The following is a 20353-nucleotide window of genomic DNA, read 5'->3' as shown; positions in this document are numbered from 1 at the left end:
CCGGAAAGCACAGCGGTGACGTCACCGCTGTGCTCTGCTTTCCGGCTGGCCGGCGCTCACAGTGCAGAGAAGCACAGCGCCGGAGGACAGACAGCGGAAGGTAAGTATGTAGTGTTTGGTTTTTTTTACATTTACGCTGGTAACCAGGGTAAACATCGGGTTACTAAGCGCGGCCCTGCGCTTAGTAACCCGATGTTTACCTTGGTTACCAGTGAAGACATCGCTGAATCGGAGTCACACACGCCGATTCAGCGATGTCTGCAGGAGGTCCAGCGACGAAATAAAGTGCTGGACTTTCTGCTCCGACCAACGATGGCACAGCAGGATCCTGCTGCCTGTCAAACTCAACGATATCGCTAGCCAGGACGCTGTAACGTCACGGATCGCTAGCGATATCGTTGAGTGTGAAGGTACCTTTAGGATAAAAGCCAAATCAGAATTGTATTCTTCAGTGGAATACAATAAAAAATAAACTCCAAGCATGCAACCCACCTCACTGGTGGCATCCCCCTTGCATGAAAAAAAGAAAAGTTCACATCACGTGACTGTAGGTTCTCACCAACTTCATATTACAGACAAGACCTCTACTCCTCAGAAAAAGATTTGAAATGTGACTGCCCTCTAAACCAGCAATTCTACTACAGGATCTACCAAAACTACTCCTATTTAGTCTGCTTCTTTCCAACTGTCTTCATGCTGTACATCATTCTGAACCTTAGGCTTTCCTTTTTCTCTTACCTTTCCAGCATGATATGGACTTCTTAGAAACAGATCTAAAACATGCATGGTGGTGAGACCAATTTTCAATACATTTTTGAATAAGTTAAAAAGTGGAACTCCATTTTATTGGATTTCAATATGGTTCAAATTCATTTTTTTCCATTTTGTCTTCTATTCAGGTGAAGGACCCTTTCGGGGCGTTATTGACATGTTTGGAGGTGTTGGTGGCCTTGTAGAGTTTCGCAGTAGCCTCCTGGCTAGCCGTGGTTTCGCCTGTCTTGCTCTGGCTTATTTTGCTTATGATGATTTGCCTAGTTTACCCATTAAAATGGATTTAAAATATTTTGAAGAAGCCGCTCAGTTTCTATGTGATCATCCAAAAGTAAGTTAGAATTCTACTTACAAACATGTTAGCAACTCTTAAGCGGCATGGACTCCTTTGAAGAGTCGACATGTTGTTAGAGGGTTAGACCCACAATATCGTTCGTAGAACGGTGGTTTATAATCCTGAAATAAATAAAGATGTCCAATGCAATAAATTTACAAAAGTGCCGTCTGTCCCATACAGTTAGGGCCAGAAATATTTGGACAGTGACACAAGTTTTGTTATTTTAGCTGTTTACAAAAACATGTTCAGAAATACAATTATATATATAATATGGGCTGAAAGTGCACACTCCCAGCTGCAATATGATATTTTCCACATCCAAATCGGAGAAAGGGTTTAGGAATCATAGCTCTGTAATGCATAGCATCCTCTTTTTCAAGGGACCAAAAGTAATTGGACAATGGACTCTAAGGGCTGCAATTAACTCTGAAGGCGTCTCCCTCGTTAACCTGTAATCAATGAAGTAGTTAAAAGGTCAGGGGTGGATTCCAGGTGTGTGGTTTTGCATTTGGAAGCTGTTGCTGTGAGCAGACAACATGCGGTCAAAGGAACTCTCAATTGAGGTGAAGCAGAACATCCTGAGGCTGAAAAAAAAGAAAAAATCCATCAGAGAGATAGCAGACATGCTTGGAGTAGCAAAATCAACAGTTGGGTACATTCTGAGAAAAAAGGAATTGACTGGTGAGCTTGGGAACTCAAAAAGGCCTGGGCGTCCACGGATGACAACAGTGGTGGATGATCGCCGCATACTTAATTTGGTGAAGAAGAACCCGTTCACAACATCAACTGAAGTCCAGAACACTCTCAGTGAAGTAGGTGTATCTGTCTCTAAGTCAACAGTAAAGAGAAAACTACATGACAGTAAATACAAAGGGTTCACATCTAGATGCAAACCATTCATCAATACCAAAAATAGACAGGCCAGAGTTAAATTTGCAGAAAAACACCTCAAGAAGCTAGCTCAGTTCTGGAAAAGTATTCTATGGACAGATGAGACAAAGATCAACCTGTACCAGAATGATGGGAAGAAAAAAGTTTGGAGAAGAAAGGGAACGGCACATGATCCAAGGCACACCACATCCTCTGTAAAACATGGTGGAGGCAACGTGATGGCATGGGCATGCATGGCTTTCAATAGCACTGGGTCACTTGTGTTTATTGATGACATAAGAGCAGACAAGAGTAGCCGGATGAATTCTGAAGTGTACCGGGATATACTTTCAGCCCAGATTCAGCCAAATGCTGCAAAGTTGATTGGACGGCGCTTCATAGTACAGATGGACAATGACCCCAAGCATACAGCCAAAGCTACCCAGGAGTTCATGAGTGCCAAAAAGTGGAACATTCTGCAATGGCCAAGTCAATCTCCAGATCTAAACCCAATTGAGCATGCATTTCACTTGCTCAAATCCAGACTTAAGACGGAAAGACCCACAAACAAGCAAGACCTGAAGGCTGCGGCTGTAAAGGCCTGGCAAAGCATTAAGAAGGAGGAAACCCAGCGTTTGGTGATGTCCATGGGTTCCAGACTTAAGGCAGTGATTGCCTCCAAAGGATTTGCAACAAAATATTGAAAATAAAAATATTTTGTTTGGGTTATGTTTATTTGTCCAATTACTTTTGACCTCCTAAAATGTGGAGTGTTTGTAAAGAAATGTGTACAATTCCTACATTTTCTATCAGATATTTTTGTTCAACCCTTCAAATTAAACGTTACAATCTGTACTTGAATTCTGTTGTAGAGGTTTCATTTCAAATCCAATGTGGTGGCATGCAGAGCCCAACTCGCGAAAATTGTGTCACTGTCCAAATATTTCTGGCCCTAACTGTATATCAAACCTTGAAAATCTGCAGTACTTCTTCAATCACAGGTTGCACATGCTCAGTAGACATTGCTACTCTTTCTATCCTCCTTCTCCTAGTCGCTGGAGACTTCTCTCCCAACCCCGGCCCCCCATGTTATAGCCAGTCAAACCTCCCAACTGCTACACTCAGAAACCTCTCTAACCTTATTAATATTCCCTGCATGCCTTCTGTCTCTTTCAATTGTGTCCTTTGGAATCCTCGCTCTGTGTGTATTAAACTCTCCTTCATCCATGACTTCTTCCTTTCTAATTCTCTTAATCTCCTGGCTCTTACTGAAACCTGGATCCAGCAGTCAGACACCACCGCTGCTGCTGCTCTTTTATATGGTGGACTACACTTTTCTCATACCCCAAGATCGGACAACAGAGCAGGTGGAGGCGTTGGTCTGCTCCTTTCACCCAAATGTACCTTTCAAGTTATCCCCCAAGTACCCTCACTTGTCTTCCCTTCCTTTGAAGTCCATGCTGTCAGAGTCTACATCCCCTTCTCCATGTTAGTGGCGGTGGTGTATCGTCCTCCCGGCCCCCTCATCAGTTCCTGGATCACTTTCTGTCCTGTGACACCCCCACCCTCATCATGGGTGATTTCAGCATCCCCATTGCTTCTCCCCTCTCCCCATCTGCTTCTCATCTTTTATCTCTAACCTCCTCTTTCGGCCTCTCGCAGCATACTAACTCTCAAACGCATGAACATGGAAACTCCCTCGACTTGGTCTTCTCCCGGCTTTGCTCAGTGGATGATTTCACAAACTCCCCCTCTCCCGCTCTCTGACCACAACCTTCTTTCATTCTCTATCAAGAACTGCCATCCCGCTCAGGTCACCCCCACTTTCCACACTTATAGAAACATACAGGCCATTAACACCCAGAAACTTATGAAGAACTTGCAGTCCTCATTGGCCCCAATCTCCTCCATCATATGTCCTGATTCTGCTCTGAAGCATTACAATGAAACCCTGCAAAGTGCCCTGGATGAAGCTGCACCTCCTATACATAGAACAACTCGGCACAAATGGCGACAACCGTGGCACACGCTGCAAACATGTTTCCTGCAGCGGTGCTCCAGGTGCGCCGAACGTCTGTGGAGAAAATCTAATCTACCCGAAGATTTCATCCATTATAAGTTCATGCTAAAAACATACAACTCTGCCCTTCACCTCTCCAAACAAACCTATTTCAACACCCTCATCACCTCACTGTCCAATAACCCTTAACGTCTCTTTGACACTTTCCAGTCCCTACTCAACCCAAGAGTGCAGGCCCCAACCACGGATCTCCACGCTGACGATCTGGCCAATTACTTCAAAGAAAAAATTGACCACAATTGACAGGAAATTATCTCCCAATCCCTTCATACCATGCACTGTCCTCCTTCCCCCACTGCATATAGTTCACTCTCTGACTTTGAACCAGTTACAGAAGAAGTAGTAATCAGGCTCCTTGCATCTTCTGGCCCAACCACTTGCACCAGTGACCCCATTCCGTCACATCTCCTCCAGTCCCTTTCCCCGGCTGTCACCTCTCACCTAACAAGAATATTCAACCTTTCTCTCACTTCCGGTATTTTTCCCTCCTCATTTAAGCATGCCATCATACATCCATTACTTAAAAAACCATCCCTCGATCAAAACTGTGCCGCTAGTTATAGACCTGTCTCTAATCTTCCCTTCATCTCTAAACTCCTCGAACGCCTGGTCCACTCCCGTCTTACCCGCTATCTCTCAGATAACTCTCTTCTCGACCCTCTTCAATCTGGTTTCCGCTCTTTACACTCTACTGAAACTGCCCTCACCAAAGTCTCTAATGATCTAATAACAGCTGAAACTAATGGTCACTACTCCATGCTAATTCTCTTGGATCTCTCTCCGCAGCATTCGACACTATGGATCATCAGCTCCTCCTCACTATGCTCCGCTCCATCGGCCTCAAGGACACTGTTCTCTCCTGGTTCTCCTCCTATCTCTCTGACTGATCCTTCACTGTATCTTTTGCTGGTTCCTCCTCCTCTCACCTTCCCCTTACTGTAGGGGTTCCTCAAGGATCAGTCCTAAGCCCCCTCCTCTTCTCTTTGTATACCGCCCCTATTGGACAAACAATCAGTAGATTTGGGTTCCAGTACCATCTCTATGCTGACAACACCCAATTATACACTTCTTCTCCTGATATCACGTCGACCTTTTAGAAAACACCAGTGATTGTCTTACCGCTGTCTCTAACATCATGTCCTCCCCCTATCTGAAACGGAACCTGTCAAAAACTGAACTCCTCGTGTTTTCTCCATCTACTAACCTACCTTTGCCTGACATTGCCATCTCCGTGTGCGGTTCCACCATTACTCCAAAGCAACATGCCCGCTGCCTTGGGGTCATCCTTGATTCTGACCTTTCATTCACCCCCCACATCCAATCACTGGCTCGCTCTTCTTATCTGCATCTCAAAAACATTTCTAGAATTTGCCCTTTTCTTACTTTCGACTCTGCAAAAACTCTTACTGTTTCACTTATTCATTCTCGTCTGGACTATTGTAACTCTCTACTAATCAGCCTCCCTCTTAGGCTACGTTCAGACTAGCGTTGTGCGCCGCTGCACCGAAAAACGCGGCAAAACGCACACAAAAACGCTGCGTTTTGCGACGCGTGCGTCGATTTTTGCCGAAAATCGGACGCAAGAAAAATCCAACTTGTTGCGTTTTCTTGGTCCGACGCTTGCGGCAAAAAAGACGCACGCGTCGCAAAACGCAACAAGCAAAAACGCATGCGTCCCCCATGTTAAACATAGGGGCGCATGACGCGTGCGTCGCCGCTGCGTCGCCCGACGCGGCGCCGACGCAGACTAGCACAATGCTAGTCTGAACGTAGCCTTACCAAACCCTCCCCGCTCCAATCTGACCTGAATGCTGCTGCCAGGATCATATTCCTCACCAACCCTTACACCAATGCCTCTACCTTGTGCCAGTCATTACACTGGCTACCCATCCACTCCAGAATCCAGTACAAAACTACTACCCTCATCCACAAAGCTCTCCATGACTCAGCACCACCCTACATCTCCTCTCTGGTCTCAGTCTACCACCCTACGCGTGCCCTCCACTCTGCTAATGACCTCATGTTAGCATCCTCAATGATCAGAACCTCCCACTCCCGTCTCCAAGACTTTACACGTGCTGCGCCGATTCTTTGGAATGCACTACCTAGGTTAATATGATTAATCCCCAATCCCCACAGTTTTAAGCGTGCCCTAAAAACTCATTTGTTCAGATTGGCCTACCGCCTCAATGCATTAACCTAACTATCCCTGTGTAGCCCATTAAAAAACAAACAAACAAAAAAAACCCCTTAAACCTTAATCAGGTTCCTCGCATCATGTTCTCATTCACTTTATATAGTTAATAGCCTCTGTGTCTGTACTGCTACATACTTAGGCAGTGAACTGGTTCATGCAGCTTTACATGAACACCTGAGCCTTACACTATGGCTGGTCCGACTAACTATAGCAATTGTTACCATCCACCTCTCGTGTCTCCCCTTTTCCTCATAGTTTGTAAGCTTGCGAGCAGGGCCCTCATTCCTCTTGGTATCTATTTTGAACTGTGATTTCTGTTATGCTGTAATGTCTATTGTCTGTACAAGTCCCCTCTATAATTTGTAAAGCGCTGGGGAATATGTTGGCGCTATATAAATAAAATTATTATTATTATTAAATTTGCTCCATTAACTGACCCCCACATTAACTAATGTTGTCATACATTCTACTTTTCAGGTGTCAGGTGATGGAGTTGGAGTGGTCGCTATATGTAAAGGAGCTGAGATGGCTTTGGCTATGGCGTCCTACCTGCCTCAGGTCACTGCTACAGTATGCATCAATGGACCCAATGCTCTCAATGGCAACAGCCTAGTTTATGGTGATGTCCTTGTGAATGGTATACCCTACAAAATGGAAAAAATTCAGAGCACAGACTTTTGGTCCCTCAGTCTAACCAATGCAATGGGTGATCCAAGAAAACCAGAGAACCAGGACTCTATAATTCCCCTGGAGAAAGCCAGAGGCCCCATCCTCTTTTTGGTGGGAAACAAAGACCAGCATTACGATAGTTTGTTCTTTGCTAGGGAAGCAAAATCCAGGGCGGAAAAGTATGGCAAGAAGGATGTGTATGTGCAGTGTTATCCAGGAGCAGGACATCTTCTAGAGCCTCCAGGTTCCCCTTTCTGTCCAGCATCCAAATCTCCACACTTTTCACTTCCATTGACTTGGGGTGGAGATCTTCTGCCTCATTGTAGAGCGCAAGAAACTAGTTGGAAAGCTCTTCAAGAATATTTCCATCGAAATATTAGCTGTTCTCGACAGAATAAATTATGATCACTTCTATTCATTGGGGATCTATGTACCTTCCTAATTTTTTTGCACAAAACTGAAAATAATGACTATTGTAGTATCTGTTGCCTAGACTGGTTGTCCCCATGTAAATGTCTATATGTTAAGGGAATCTGTCAAATGATTAATTTGTCCCAAACCACATGTAGTATGAATCGAAGGCTGGCTGCAGCCAGGTACTTTTTTTCACTTTATAAGACACACCTGATTATAAGACGCACCCCCAAATTTGGTGAAGAAAAATAGAAATTTTTTTTAATGTTAAATGGAGGTCTGTTTTATAATGCCAGTGTCCGTCTTACAAGTCATATATATGTCCCTCATCCTGGTATCTATATAACCTCCATCCTGGCACATTGGTCCCCTGTGCTGCTGGCACACCACTGTCCCCCCTGGGCTGCTGGCACACCACTGCCACTCCTGTGCTGCTGACACACCACTGCCCCCCTGTGCTGCTTGAACACCACTGCCCCCTGTGCTGCTTGCACACCACTGCCGACCCTGTGCTACGGGCACACCACTGCCCCCTCTGTGCTGCTGGCACACCACTGCCACCCCTGTGCTGCTGGCACACCACTGCCCCCCTGTGCTGCTTGCACACCACTGCCCCCTCTGTGCTGCTGGCACACCACTGCCCCCCCTGTGCTGCTGGCACACCACTGCCCCCCCTGTGCTGCTGGCACACCACTGCCCCCCTGTGCTGCTGGCACACCACTGCCCCCCCTGTGCTGCTGGCACACCACTGCCCCCCTGTACTGCTTGCACACCACTGCCCCCCCTGTGCTGCTGGCACACCACTGCCCCCCTGTGCTGCTGGCACACCACTGCCCCCCTGTGCTGCTGGCACACCACTGCCCCCCTGTGCTGCTGGCACACCACTGCCCCCCCTGTGCTGCTGGCACACCACTGCCCCCCTGTACTGCTTGCACACCACTGCCCCCCCTGTGCTGCTGGCACACCACTGCCCCCCTGTGCTGCTGGCACACCACTGCCCCCCTGTGCTGCTGGCACACCACTGCCCCCCTGTGCTGCTGGCACACCACTGCCCCCCTGTGCTGCTGGCACACCACTGGCCCCCCATCCCATCCTGGATATATCCCCCCCGGTCACTATATGACCCACTGCTGGCACGCACATGATAAAATAGCAAACACTTTTTACTCACCTCCCGATGATGGCTCCGTGCTCCCAGCTCCTCGGTTGCGCTTCCTGTTTTCTGGGCATCCGATCATGTGACCTGGGCACACAGTGATGACATCACTGTGCTGTGCCGATCACATGATCGGATGTCGGCACAAACACGGGAAGAGCCATGGGGGAGCTGGGAGCACGGAGCCATCATCGGGAGGTGAGTTAAGTGTTTGTTATTTTATCATGTGCGTGCCAGCAGGGGGGCATATAGACTGACCGGGGGGAGCATGTGCGTGCCAGCAGGGGGCATATAGAGTGATCGGGGGGAGCATATTCATGATGGGGGGGCAGTGCAGGCACATGTAATTTGTGCCGCTCTCCTGTCAACCAACTCGGCGCGGCTTCAGCACCGAGGTGATGGACAGCGGGTGCAGTGAATATTACATGTGGCTAATGAGCAGGAGCACGTGACCACCTGTTGTCTCTAAAGCCCGCAGCCCACCCCAGCCACATGACACCACTCTAGAGCCACCCCCCTCCTCTACAGCACAGCACATATTCGGATTGTAAGACGCACCCCCCACTTTCCCCCAAAATTTAAGGAAACAAAAGTGCGTCTTATAATCTGAAAAATACGGTATGTCTTTCACTATAGTTTCAGCAGAAAAAGTTCAAACATCTCGCCAGAGACCATAGGGAGAGATTAGTCCAGTGCTGCAGGCTTCTTCCCACACCGTTCCAAGTGATTTACAGGCCTCTGATGTGTGTACATAGGGAGAGACCTGTCAATCAAGCAGAGCGCTTGGAGGAGAAGCTGGCCAGGGCAGCACTGGGCTAGTTTAGTCTCTACCAATGGTACGCGGCCATCTCCTCCAAACTAATTTGTTTTCTAAAAAATGCTAAAAACATACCTGGCTTTGTGTTCCCTATATGATGTAGAAATTATATAATTATTTGGGTATATGACTGTCATAGAAGGGAGGATCCTCCACTCAAGACTTCTCTGGAGAGATGGAGATCAGATAACAAGCTCTCGTTTGGGTGGACTCAGGAGGCTCATTCACTGTAATTTGTTGATTACCATGCCCGTCTCCATATTAAAAATATTGTTTGTGATGAGACACCTTTTAACCTGTGGAGGTTTTGGACCATAAGCCAAAATTTATAACAAGACTCCAACCTACTGAGCTCTTCTGTGACCTCCTCAGACCCCCAAGGCCAAGATATGACTGTTCTAAAGTTGTAAAAATTGATTGAAACTTTGTAATTTTACTTTTATCAACTCAATGTTCTATTGTTTTTCCTTATTAAATTACATTTAAAGGTTATATTAAAAGCAACTTTCATTGTCCAGCTGCAAGTTATTACATTTAAGGGGGAGTATCCTCTTTTTACATGCTCTGTTGGTGATTATGAAGATAAAAGAGAACTTCTGCACATTTGGATGCCACAACTAAAGCAGAGGTCCTGTTAAAAGAATGTCTTTCGCTCTCGATGGCCATTAATGTTGCTCCAATGGGCACCATGTAATGTTTCCTTCCACCCAAAAATGTCTTTATGTATGTGAAAAATGATTTAGCATTACTGTCAGATTATGGTGCAGCACCCAACCAGGAATGTCAACAGTAGAAATAGTATAATAGGGACCAACAGATCTTCCACTACACCCAATCCAGCAGATGGACACCCAACTGTAAGAGAATGGTCAGTCATAATATACTGTGCAAAGTTATAAACTAACTAATTGTGCTTCTAAAAAGCTAATAAGATGTACTTCTGAAAGTCATAGACAGATTGGAGACACCAGGTGAGATCATAGCCATTAGCAGGTATAGCTGGCATACACACAGGTTAATTGAATAGAAAAAGGGTAACATATGGTTATAAATAAGTGCATTTGTTGTGGTGATATTGGAAAATAGACATGGAATGTAATTAATAACTGGATAAATGGAACATGCGGATTTACCAGTTCTAATGGAGTTTGGGGAAAAGAGCCTCAAAGTCATTACATTTAACCATTGTTTTGTCTTTGAATGCATGTTTTTCCGCAATATGATGTTATCATGTACGCTCTTTTTGCCACAATGTGCTTTCTTTGTCTGTATCATGTATAAAAAGCCCCTGTTACTGTTGTTCGGGGCCATTCTGTTGCCATTCTGCTGCCATGCCACACCATCTATCCACTATCAGCTTGATAAGAGGATTGTTTACAAATTTTTTCAGGCTCTTCCAGATCTCAGTAAGGACTTTCTTACACCAACCAGGAGTGTTCACATTTCCAAAAATTATTGGCAGACACTACAAAAGTGGCAATAATTTCACCACAGTAGAAATAGTATAATAGGGACTGACAGGTCTTCCAGTATGCCCAATCCAGCAGATGGACACCCAACCAGGAGTGCTCACATTTCCTAAAATTACAGGCAGACACCATACAAGTGGCATCAATTTCACCACAATAGAAATAGTATAATAGGGACCAACAAGCCTTCCACTACACCCAATCTACCAGATGGACACCAAACCAGGAGTGTTCACATTCCCAAAAATTACTGGCAGACACCATACAAGTGGCATCAATTTCACCACAGTAGAAATAGTATAATAGGGACTGACAGGTCTTCTACTACACTACGCCCAATCCAGCAGATGGACACCCAACCAGGAGTGTTCACATTTCCTAAAATTACTGGCAGACACCACAAAAGTGGCAATAATTTCACCACAGTAGAAATAGCATAATAGGAACTGACAGGTCTTCCACTACGCCCAATCCAGCAGATGGACACCCAACCAGGAGTTTTCACATTTTAAAAAAATGAGGGCCTTACACCACCAAAGCGGAATAACTGTCATGAAAATAGAAATTCTATAATTGGGACCGACACGTCTTTCACTACAGCCTACCCAGCAGATGTAGACCAGCCATGACTGTTCACATTGCCACAAATTTAAGTTAACATCAGCAGCAGGCACAGGAGGCACAGAAGCCACACTAAAGATATCAAAGAGTGCAGTTATGTGACATTAGTGCATCACACAAAAAAAATGCAATATCACCTACTCTGTACAGTTTGCGATTGGAGAGATGACGTACATAACACAGCTGTCGCCAATTTGTCAGGGGACGCAACTCTGCTGCTTCCAATCATCAGGACAATTATGAAATTGACTGATCAATGATAGACAAGGCTGTAGCTGTTTTCCCTACTAGGTCAGTTATTGGGGAACTCACAGTGAGCGTAAGGTATATAAACCTCCAATTACAAATACATGGAATATACAAATATAACACAGTACAGTCACTGTCAGCTTCACAATAGCAAAGTAACTACGGTATTTTTCGGACTATAAGACGCACCGGACTATAAGGCGCACCCAGGTTTTAGAGGTGGAAAATAGGGAAAAAAATATTTGAAGCTAAAAAATGTGGTAAAATATTTAATACCATAAATGACATACTATTATATGTGGTGTTATTATATATAATAGTATGTTATTATGTTGGAAGCTGTGGGACCAGTGCGGTGTCTGTAAAGCACTATATGAAGATGCTGGAGGGTGAGTATAAGAATGGGGGCACAAGGCTTATATTTAAAGCACCACTCCAGCACTGCAAAATAACACTGGAGTGCTGCTTTAAAATCCCATGGGAGAACTATAACTCCCAGCATGCCCTGCAGATCCTATGACATACTGGGAGTTATAGTTCACCAAAGGAGTGGCAGAGTGCTTTATTGTGTTTTGTAAAGACTAACCTCTTAAATGTGGCAGCCAGCCACACTGTGGTGAGGTTAAAGCTGGAGCATCCCATTACTGTACACAGAGCAGTCCCTCGTTTCCTTTCCACAGCACAGGTTATGAGGAAGCTGCAGATTCTAGTGGAGACTGGAGAGCCTGAAGGACCTGTGATGATGTCAAGAAGAGGGAGGGCTCTGAGCTGCCATGTGATGCTCCAGCCCGCCCACTCCTGACATCATCACAGGTCCTCCTGCACAGAACTCAGCATCCAGCTCAGGCATGGCAGGCAGGTATACAGCGATCTCCTCTCTCCTCTGGCCCCTGCTGCTGCCTCCTCTCCCCCAGACACACAGACCTGCCCAGCTGCTGCAGGAATCAGCGCTGGAGAAGCCATGTGTGTCCCTGCTTAAGCATTTGCTGCTCCTGGCTCACAGCTGATAGGTGGGCGTGGAGCCGCTAATGAATATTCACTGCACTTAATCATCGGGAGCACATGGTTTCTTTAGAGCTGATTCTGGGCAGCCGGGACATCCTGAAGTGGGATAACAGTGCGATCCCACTCACTGCTGCCCCCCTCCCCACATGCTACATCCCTACCATAAGACTCACCCACACTTTCCTCCCAAATTTGGAGGAAAAAAGTGCGTCTTATGGTCGGAAAAATACGGTACTAGCTGCCACCATCAATCCTTTATACAGTCTGATTGGACACCCGTTACAGGTAGCATATGGCTTCAGTAGTGCAGTTTACAGAGCAAAAGGAACTACGCTATTGAATTTTTGTATATTCTGGAAAGGTAGGCAGTGTTCATAAAAATATACAAAAATGATATAAAAGGGGAACAAAACAGTACAGCATAGTGGGGAAAAAAGTATTTAGTCAGCGACTAATTATGCAAGTTCTCCCACTTAAACGATGAGAGAAGCCTGTAATTGACATCATAGGTAGACCACAACTATGAGAGTCAAAATGAGAAAACAAATCCAGAAAACCACCTTGTCTGATTTGGCAAGATTTATTTTGCAAACTATATTGGAAAATAAGTATTTGGTCATTAACAAAAGTTCATCTCAATATTTTGTTCTATATCCTTTGTTGGCAATGACAATTTCTGTAAGTCTTCACAAGGATGGTAGATACTATTGGTGGTATGTTGGCTCATTTCTCCATGCAGATCTCCTCTAGAGCAGTGATGTTTTGGGCCTGTCGCTGGACAACATGGACTTTATAATAATAATAAGAAGAAGAATTTTTATTTACATAGCGCCAACATATCCCGCAGCACTTTACAATTAAGCGGGGACATGTACAGACAATAAATTCAGTACAAGTTAAGACAATTTAACCAGTGACATAAGGGGTGAGGTCCCTGCTCGCAAGCTTACAATCTACAAGGAAATGGGGGGACACAATAGGTGAAAAGTGCTTGTTATTTCAGGTCTGGCAATTATAATAAATAGGGATTTTCATATAAAGCTGCATGATCCGGTCGTCAGCCCGTGTGTTTAAGTGCAATAGTCAAGTATCAAGTGCAGTTATCGTGTGCATGGAGGGTGTGGAGACAGATGAATAGTAGGGTGCAGATTCAGAATAATATTTGAAAGGAGGAAACAGGACAAAGTTAGTTTACTGAGTAGTTGATTTGGTAGGCTTGTTTGAAGAGATGGGTTTTTAAAGCGCGCTTGAATAGGTCGGGGCTAGGTATTAGTCTGATCGTCTGGAGAAGTGCATTCCAGAGAGCTGGCGCAGCACGAGAGAAGTCTTGGAGACGGAGGTGTGAGGTTCGGATTACGGGGGATGTTAGTCTTAGGTCATTTGTAGAATGGAGGGCACGTGTAGGGCGATAGACAGAGATGAGAGAGGAGATATAAGGCGGTGCAGAACTGTGGAGAGCTTTGTGGGTGAGAGAGATGAGTTTATACAGGACCTTGTAGTGAATGGGTAGCCAGTGTAATGACTGGCACAAGATGGAGGCATCGGTGAAGCGGCTGGACAGAAATATGACCCTGGCTGCCGCATTCAAGATGGATTGGAGAGGAGAAAGTTTGGTAAGAGGGAGACCGATCAGAAGAGAGTTGCAGTAGTCCAGACGAGAATGAATAAGAGCGATAGTAAGAGTCTTAGCAGTTTCAAAGGTGAGAAAAGGTCGGATTCTGGAGATGTTTTTAAGATGCAGGTGATAGGAGCGAGTGAGTGATCGAATATAGGGAGTAAAGGAAAGATCAGTGTCGAATATGACCACAAGACAGCGGGCATGCTGCTTGGGAGTTATGCTTGAACCCTCCAGGGTAATTTGAATGTTGGGCAGAGTGAGGTTAGTAGAAGGGAGAAACACAAGAAGTTCAGTTTTGGAGAGATTTAGTTTCAGGTAGAGGGAGGACATGATGTTAGAGACAGCAGACAGACAATCCTTGGTATTTTGAATTAGGGTAGGGGTGATGTTAGGGGAAGAAGTGTATAATTGGGTGTCGTCAGCATAGAGATGGTACTGGAACCCAAATCTGCTGATTGTCCAATAGGGGCAGTGTATAGAGAGAAAAGGAGGGGGCCCAGGACTGAGCCCTGCGGAACCCCGATAGTAAGGGGACGAGGAGAGGAAGAGGAGCCGGCAAAAGATACAGTGAAGGAGCGGTCAGAAAGGTAGGAGGAGAACCAGGAGAGGGCTGTGTCCTTGAGGCCTATGGAGCGGAGCATAGTGAGAAGGAGCTGGTGATCCACAGTGTCAAATGCGGCAGAGAGATCCAGGAGAATCAGCAGAGAGCAATGACCTTTGGATTTAGCTGTTATTAGATCATTAGAGACTTTAGTGAGGGCAGTTTCAGTGGAGTGTAAAGAGCAGAAACCAGATTGTAAGGGGTCGAGAAGAGAGTTATCCGAGAGATAGCGGATTAGACGGGAGTGGACCAAGCGTTCCAGGAGTTTAGAGATGAAGGAAAGGTTAGAGACAGGTCTGTAGTTAGCAGTGCAGTTCTGGTCCAGGGATGGCTTTTTAAGTAAAGGGGTTATGATGGCATGTTTAAATGAGGAGGGAAAGATGCCTGAAGAAAGAGAGAGATTAAATATTTTACTCAGGTGAGTGATGACCACTGGTGAGAGAGACTGCAGGAGAGGTGAAGGAATGGGGTCACTGTTGCAGGTTGTAGGCCGAGCAGAAGTTAGGAGCTTGGAAACTTCTTCTGAAACAGGCTCAAAGATTTCTAATGAGCTTGAGGTGCAGCAGGGAAGGGGATCCAGGCACTGAGGAGATTGGGCTGAGATATCCTGATGGATGTGGTGGATTTTTTCTAGGAAATAAGTGGCCAGATCCTCACCGCTGAGGTTGGTGATGGGGGCTTGTACTTTAGGTTTCAGGAGGGAGTTTAAGGTTTCAAAAAGTCGTTTGGGGTTGTTGGATAGTGAGGTGATGAGGGTGGTGAAGTAGGATTGTTTAGCCAGAGAAAGGGCAGAGTTATAGGTTTTGAGCATGAACTTATAGTGGATGAAGTCTTCTGCTAAAAGAGATTTTCTCCTCTGCCGCTCTGCACACCTTGAGCAACGCTGAAGAAAGCGTGTTTTTATAGTGTGCCAGGGCTGCCATTGTCTGTGTCGGGTCTTTCTGCGTGTAGAAGGTGCTGCTTCATCTAGGGCATTATTCAGTGTAATATTGAAGTGTGACAATGCTATGTCTGGACAGGAGAGGGAGGAGATGGGCCTAAAGATGTGTGGAGGTTGTCCATAAGCTGCTGGGTATTAATGGTACATGGATTCCGATAAGTGTGGTAAGTGGGGGTGTCCTGGGTGAGGAGACAATTCTTGACAGAGAAGGAAAGAAGGTTGTGGTCCGAGAGCGGGAGAGGGGAGTTAGTAAAGTCGTGCAGTGATCCAGGACGGGATAAAACCCGGTCCAGAGTATTCCCGTCCTCATGCATAGGAGAATTAGTGAACTGTGAGAGGCCAAATGAAGAAGTTAGAGAAAGAAGATGAGAGGCAGATAGGGAGAGGGGATCATTGATGGGGATATTAAAGTCTCCCATGATGAGGGTGGGGATGTCACAGGATAGAAAGGGAGCAAGCCAGGTGGCAAAGTGGTCTAGAAACAGGCAGGAGGAGCCTAGAGGGCGATAAACAACCGCCACCCGCAAGGAGAAGGGCTTAAAGAGTCTGACGGCATGGATTTCAAAGGAAGGAAATGTAAGTGAGGGAACTGGGGGGATGACCTGGAAAACACATTGTGATGAAAGGAGCAAACCAACACCTCCACCCTGTCTGTTCTCAGGTCTGGTGGTATGTGAAAATTTCAGCCCACCAAATGAGAGAGCGGCACCGGCGGTGGTGTCTGAGTGCTGGATCCAGGTTTCTGTAATAGCCAGAAGGTTAAGCGAATTAGAGAGGAAAAGATCGTGAATGTACGTTAGTTTGTTACACACATGGTGCATGTCGTCGTATGGTGCATGTCGTCGCATGGTGCATGTCGTTGCATGATTTCGCATGTCATCACATGTTGCATGTCGCATGTCATATGTTGCATGTCGCATGGTGCATGTGTTGCATGATGTCACATGTTACATGTCACATGGTGTGTGTTGTATGTATGTATGTACTGTGTATGTGTTTTTTGTTTTTTTTACATTCAACACATTAGCCGGATGATGGGACTACTACTGTCCCATCATTGGCTAATGTGTCACTCACTGTCACTGTAGCAGGCATAGCCCGATGGGACTTGTAGTCCCATCGGACGATGCCTGCACACACACACACACCAATGACCACCCCCCGCAGTAGACCCCAGCGCCGGCACGCACATGCCGGCCTGCACATACCAGCGCCGGCACGCAGACCCCCCGGCGCCGGCCCGCACATACCGGCGCCGGCACACAGACCCCCAGCGCCGGCCCGCACATATCAGCGCCGGCACGCAGACCCCCGGCGTCTGCACAATCATCCCTGCCTAGCCCCGCCTCCCCCAGCAGAGCCCTGCCCGCACCCAGCCCCGCCCCGCAGGCAGCCCCCAGCCCCGCCCACAGCCCAGGCACTCTTGATGAGTGACTGCTGACTGTGAGGCTGGGTCATGCCTGCTGCTGACGTCACATCAATTTCCAGAGTCTGGAAATTGACATGACGTCGGCGGAAATAAGCGGCGGCTGCAGCCTGGGGGTCATGTGACCCGGACTCAGCCGCCGGAATAGCGCTGCTTACAGGCGAAAATGGCAACGGAAGGTATTTGCACAATTCATTAGGGGCCCCGGGGGGATACATTGGGGGGTTAATTGAAAGTAATGGACAACCCCCTTAAAGCTGGACAGAAAGGGGAACTGGGTGCAATACTACTGCAAGATAGGAAAAAACTGTCTCTTGCATCTTGGATTTGGAACCTATACATATTGTCCAGTTATGGTGCGGTGTCCTTAAAAGATGGAGATTTGGGAGTCAGCAGACAACTGATGACTGACTGTTATGCATGTGACTTTCTAATGAAATTCTAATGGAGGGATGGGAAAATTATACAAAGACTTCATCATGGGATGGGTCATATGATCTAAGTTGCTGCTTGAGGCTGAAGATCTTTAACAGCCTTGGGAGTTTTTTTCAGAGGAAAACCTTGCTTCTCCTTACCTTGTGTGAGTATTAAATACAGTGGGGCAAAAAAGTATTTAGTCAGTCAGCAATAGTGCAAGTTCCACCACTTAAAAAGATGAGAGGCGTCTGTAATTTACATCATAGGTAGACCTCAACTATGGGAGACAAACTGAGAAAAAAAAATCCAGAAAATCACATTGTCTGTTTATTTAACATTTTATTTGCATATTATGGTGGAAAATAAGTATTTGGTCAGAAACAAAATTTCATCTCAATACTTTGTAATATATCCTTTTTTGGCAATGACAGAGGTCAAACGTTTTCTGTAAGTCTTCACAAGGTTGCTACACACTGTTGTTGGTATGTTGGCCCATTCCTCCATGCAGATCTCCTCTAGAGCAGTGATGTTTTTGGCTTTTCGCTTGGCAACACGGACTTTCAACTCCCTCCAAAGGTTTTCTATAGGGTTGAAATCTGGAGACTGGCTAGGCCACTCCAGGACCTTGGAATGCTTCTTACGAAGCCACTCCTTCGTTGCCCTGGCGGTGTGCTTTGGATCATTGTCATGTTGAAAGACCCAGCCACGTTTCATCTTCAATGCCCTTGCTGATGGAAGGAGGTTTGCACTCAAAATCTCACGATGCATGGCCCCATTCATTATTTCATGTACCCGGATCAGTCGTCCTGGCCCCTTTGCAGAGAAACAGCCCCAAAGCATGATGTTTCCACCACCATGCTTTACAGTAGGTATGGTGTTTGATGGATGCAACTCAGTATTCTTTTTCCTCCAAACACGACAAGTTGTGTTTCTACCAAACAGTTCCAGTTTGGTTTCATCAGACCATAGGACATTCTCCCAAAACTCCTCTGGATCATCCAAATGCTCTCTAGCAAACTTCAGACGGGCCTGGACATGTACTGGCTTAAGCAGTGGGACACGTCTGGCACTGCTGGATCTGAGTCCATGGTGGCGTAGTGTGTTACTTATGGTAGGCCTTGTTACATTGGTCCCAGCTCTCTGCAGTTCATTCACTAGGTCCCCCCACGTGGTTCTGGGATTTTTGCTCACCGTTCTTGTGATCATTCTGACCCCACGGGGTGGGATTTTGCGTGGAGCCCCAGATCGAGGGAAATTATCAGTGGTCTTGTATGTCTTCCATTTTCTAATTATTGCTCCCACTGTTGATTTCTTCACTCCAAGCTGGTTGGCTATTGCAAATTCAGTCTTCCCAGCCTGGTGCAGGGCTACAATTTTGTTTCTGGTGTCCTTTGACAGCTCTTTGGTCTTCACCATAGCGGAGTTTGGAGTCAGACTGTTTGAGGGTGTGCACAGGTGTCTTTTTATACTGATAACAAGTTTAAACAGGTGCCATTACTACAGGTAATGAGTGGAGGAAAGAGGAGACTCTTAAAGAAGAAGTTACAGGTCTGTGAGAGCCAGAAATCTTGATTGTTTGTTTCTGACCAAATACTTATTTTCCACCATAATATGCAAATAAAATGTTAAAAAAACAGACAATGTGATTTTCTGGATTTTTTTTCTCAGTTTGTCTCCCATAGTTGAGGTCTACCTATGATGTAAATTACAGACGCCTCTCATCTTTTTAAGTGGTGGAACTTGCGCTATTGCTGACTGACTAAATACTTTTTTGCCCCACTGTATGTGCATATCTGTTTACCGTCTATCTGGACCCTGCAGGTAGTCACATAATGTAACAGCTGAGCTCTAAAAGTTGCCCATAGATTAGATATAACCTGGAAGTTAAAAGGCATTTTCTGCCATCTTTCCATTTAAAAACAAACAAACTATTATTGCCTTACATCCAGTGTCAGGCGCAGGCGCTGGGCCTCTCTGACCTTTCCTGATGCCTGCGCACTGCAGTACTTTGCTCTGCCCTCAACAGGGCAGACAAAGTACGCCTGCGCCGGTGCTGCAGTGTGAAGACAAGAAGAGGACGTCATCGTAAGAAGATCGGAGGCCCCAGACCAGACCACGATACCCATCGGACCGGACCGCAGCGGGACCGCCCCTAGATGAGTATAATATAACCTGTTTTTCTTATCTTTCAGGATACATCCGAGGGTTTATCTACATCATTCCAGAATGCTGTAGATAAGCCCCTGATGCTGGTGGGCTTAGCTCATCATCGATTTTGGGGGTGACAGGTTCCCTTTAACAGTACCGGTATTCATTTAAAATAGAAATAGGCTGTAAGACATACAAAAAAACGGTATACCGGAAGGAGAGTGCCTTTCTAAACTGTACATGTTTCGAGCACACAAGTGTTCTAAGTCTCAGTTTCAGTTTAAGCATTGCACATTTTTCAAACTTTGGGTCAAAATTCTGATATTTTCACAAATAAATGCAAAACATATAGACCTAAATGTACCACTAACATAAAGTATAATGTGTCATGAAAAAACGGTCTTTGAATCAGTGAGATCTGTTGAAGTATTTCAGAGTGACACTGGTCAGATTTAGAAAAATTTTGTCTGATCATTAAGGTAAAATTGGCTCAGTCACTAAGGGGCTCATTTAAATATATTTGACTAACTATCTTTCATGCTATTGCA

General features: G+C 45.8%; 2 protein-coding genes across 3 annotated transcripts in view; both read left to right on the top strand.

Annotated features, from left to right (window-relative positions):
- Positions 1-9828, top strand: part of LOC138661639 (acyl-coenzyme A amino acid N-acyltransferase 2-like) — a 45270-nt gene extending 35442 nt beyond the window's left edge. For both annotated transcript variants that reach the window (XM_069746483.1, XM_069746475.1), the window contains exons 3-4: positions 900-1102; positions 6733-9828. In XM_069746483.1, coding sequence (XP_069602584.1) covers positions 900-1102; positions 6733-7329 — 800 coding nt within the window. In that variant the 3' untranslated portion in view covers positions 7330-9828. The remainder of the gene's footprint in view (positions 1-899; positions 1103-6732) is intronic.
- A 2628-nt stretch (positions 9829-12456) lies between these two features.
- LOC138661632 (acyl-coenzyme A amino acid N-acyltransferase 1-like) overlaps positions 12457-20353 on the top strand; it is a 65623-nt gene continuing 57726 nt past the window's right edge. The window contains exon 1 of the mRNA XM_069746463.1: positions 12457-12509. The gene's annotated coding sequence lies outside the window, so the exon portion shown is untranslated. The remainder of the gene's footprint in view (positions 12510-20353) is intronic.

Source organism: Ranitomeya imitator, chromosome 1 (assembly GCF_032444005.1).
Source record: "Ranitomeya imitator isolate aRanImi1 chromosome 1, aRanImi1.pri, whole genome shotgun sequence".
Taxonomy (NCBI): domain Eukaryota; kingdom Metazoa; phylum Chordata; class Amphibia; order Anura; family Dendrobatidae; genus Ranitomeya; species Ranitomeya imitator.
The sequence above is the reverse complement of the archived record's forward strand: the minus strand, read 5'-3'. Positions and strand labels throughout refer to the sequence as shown.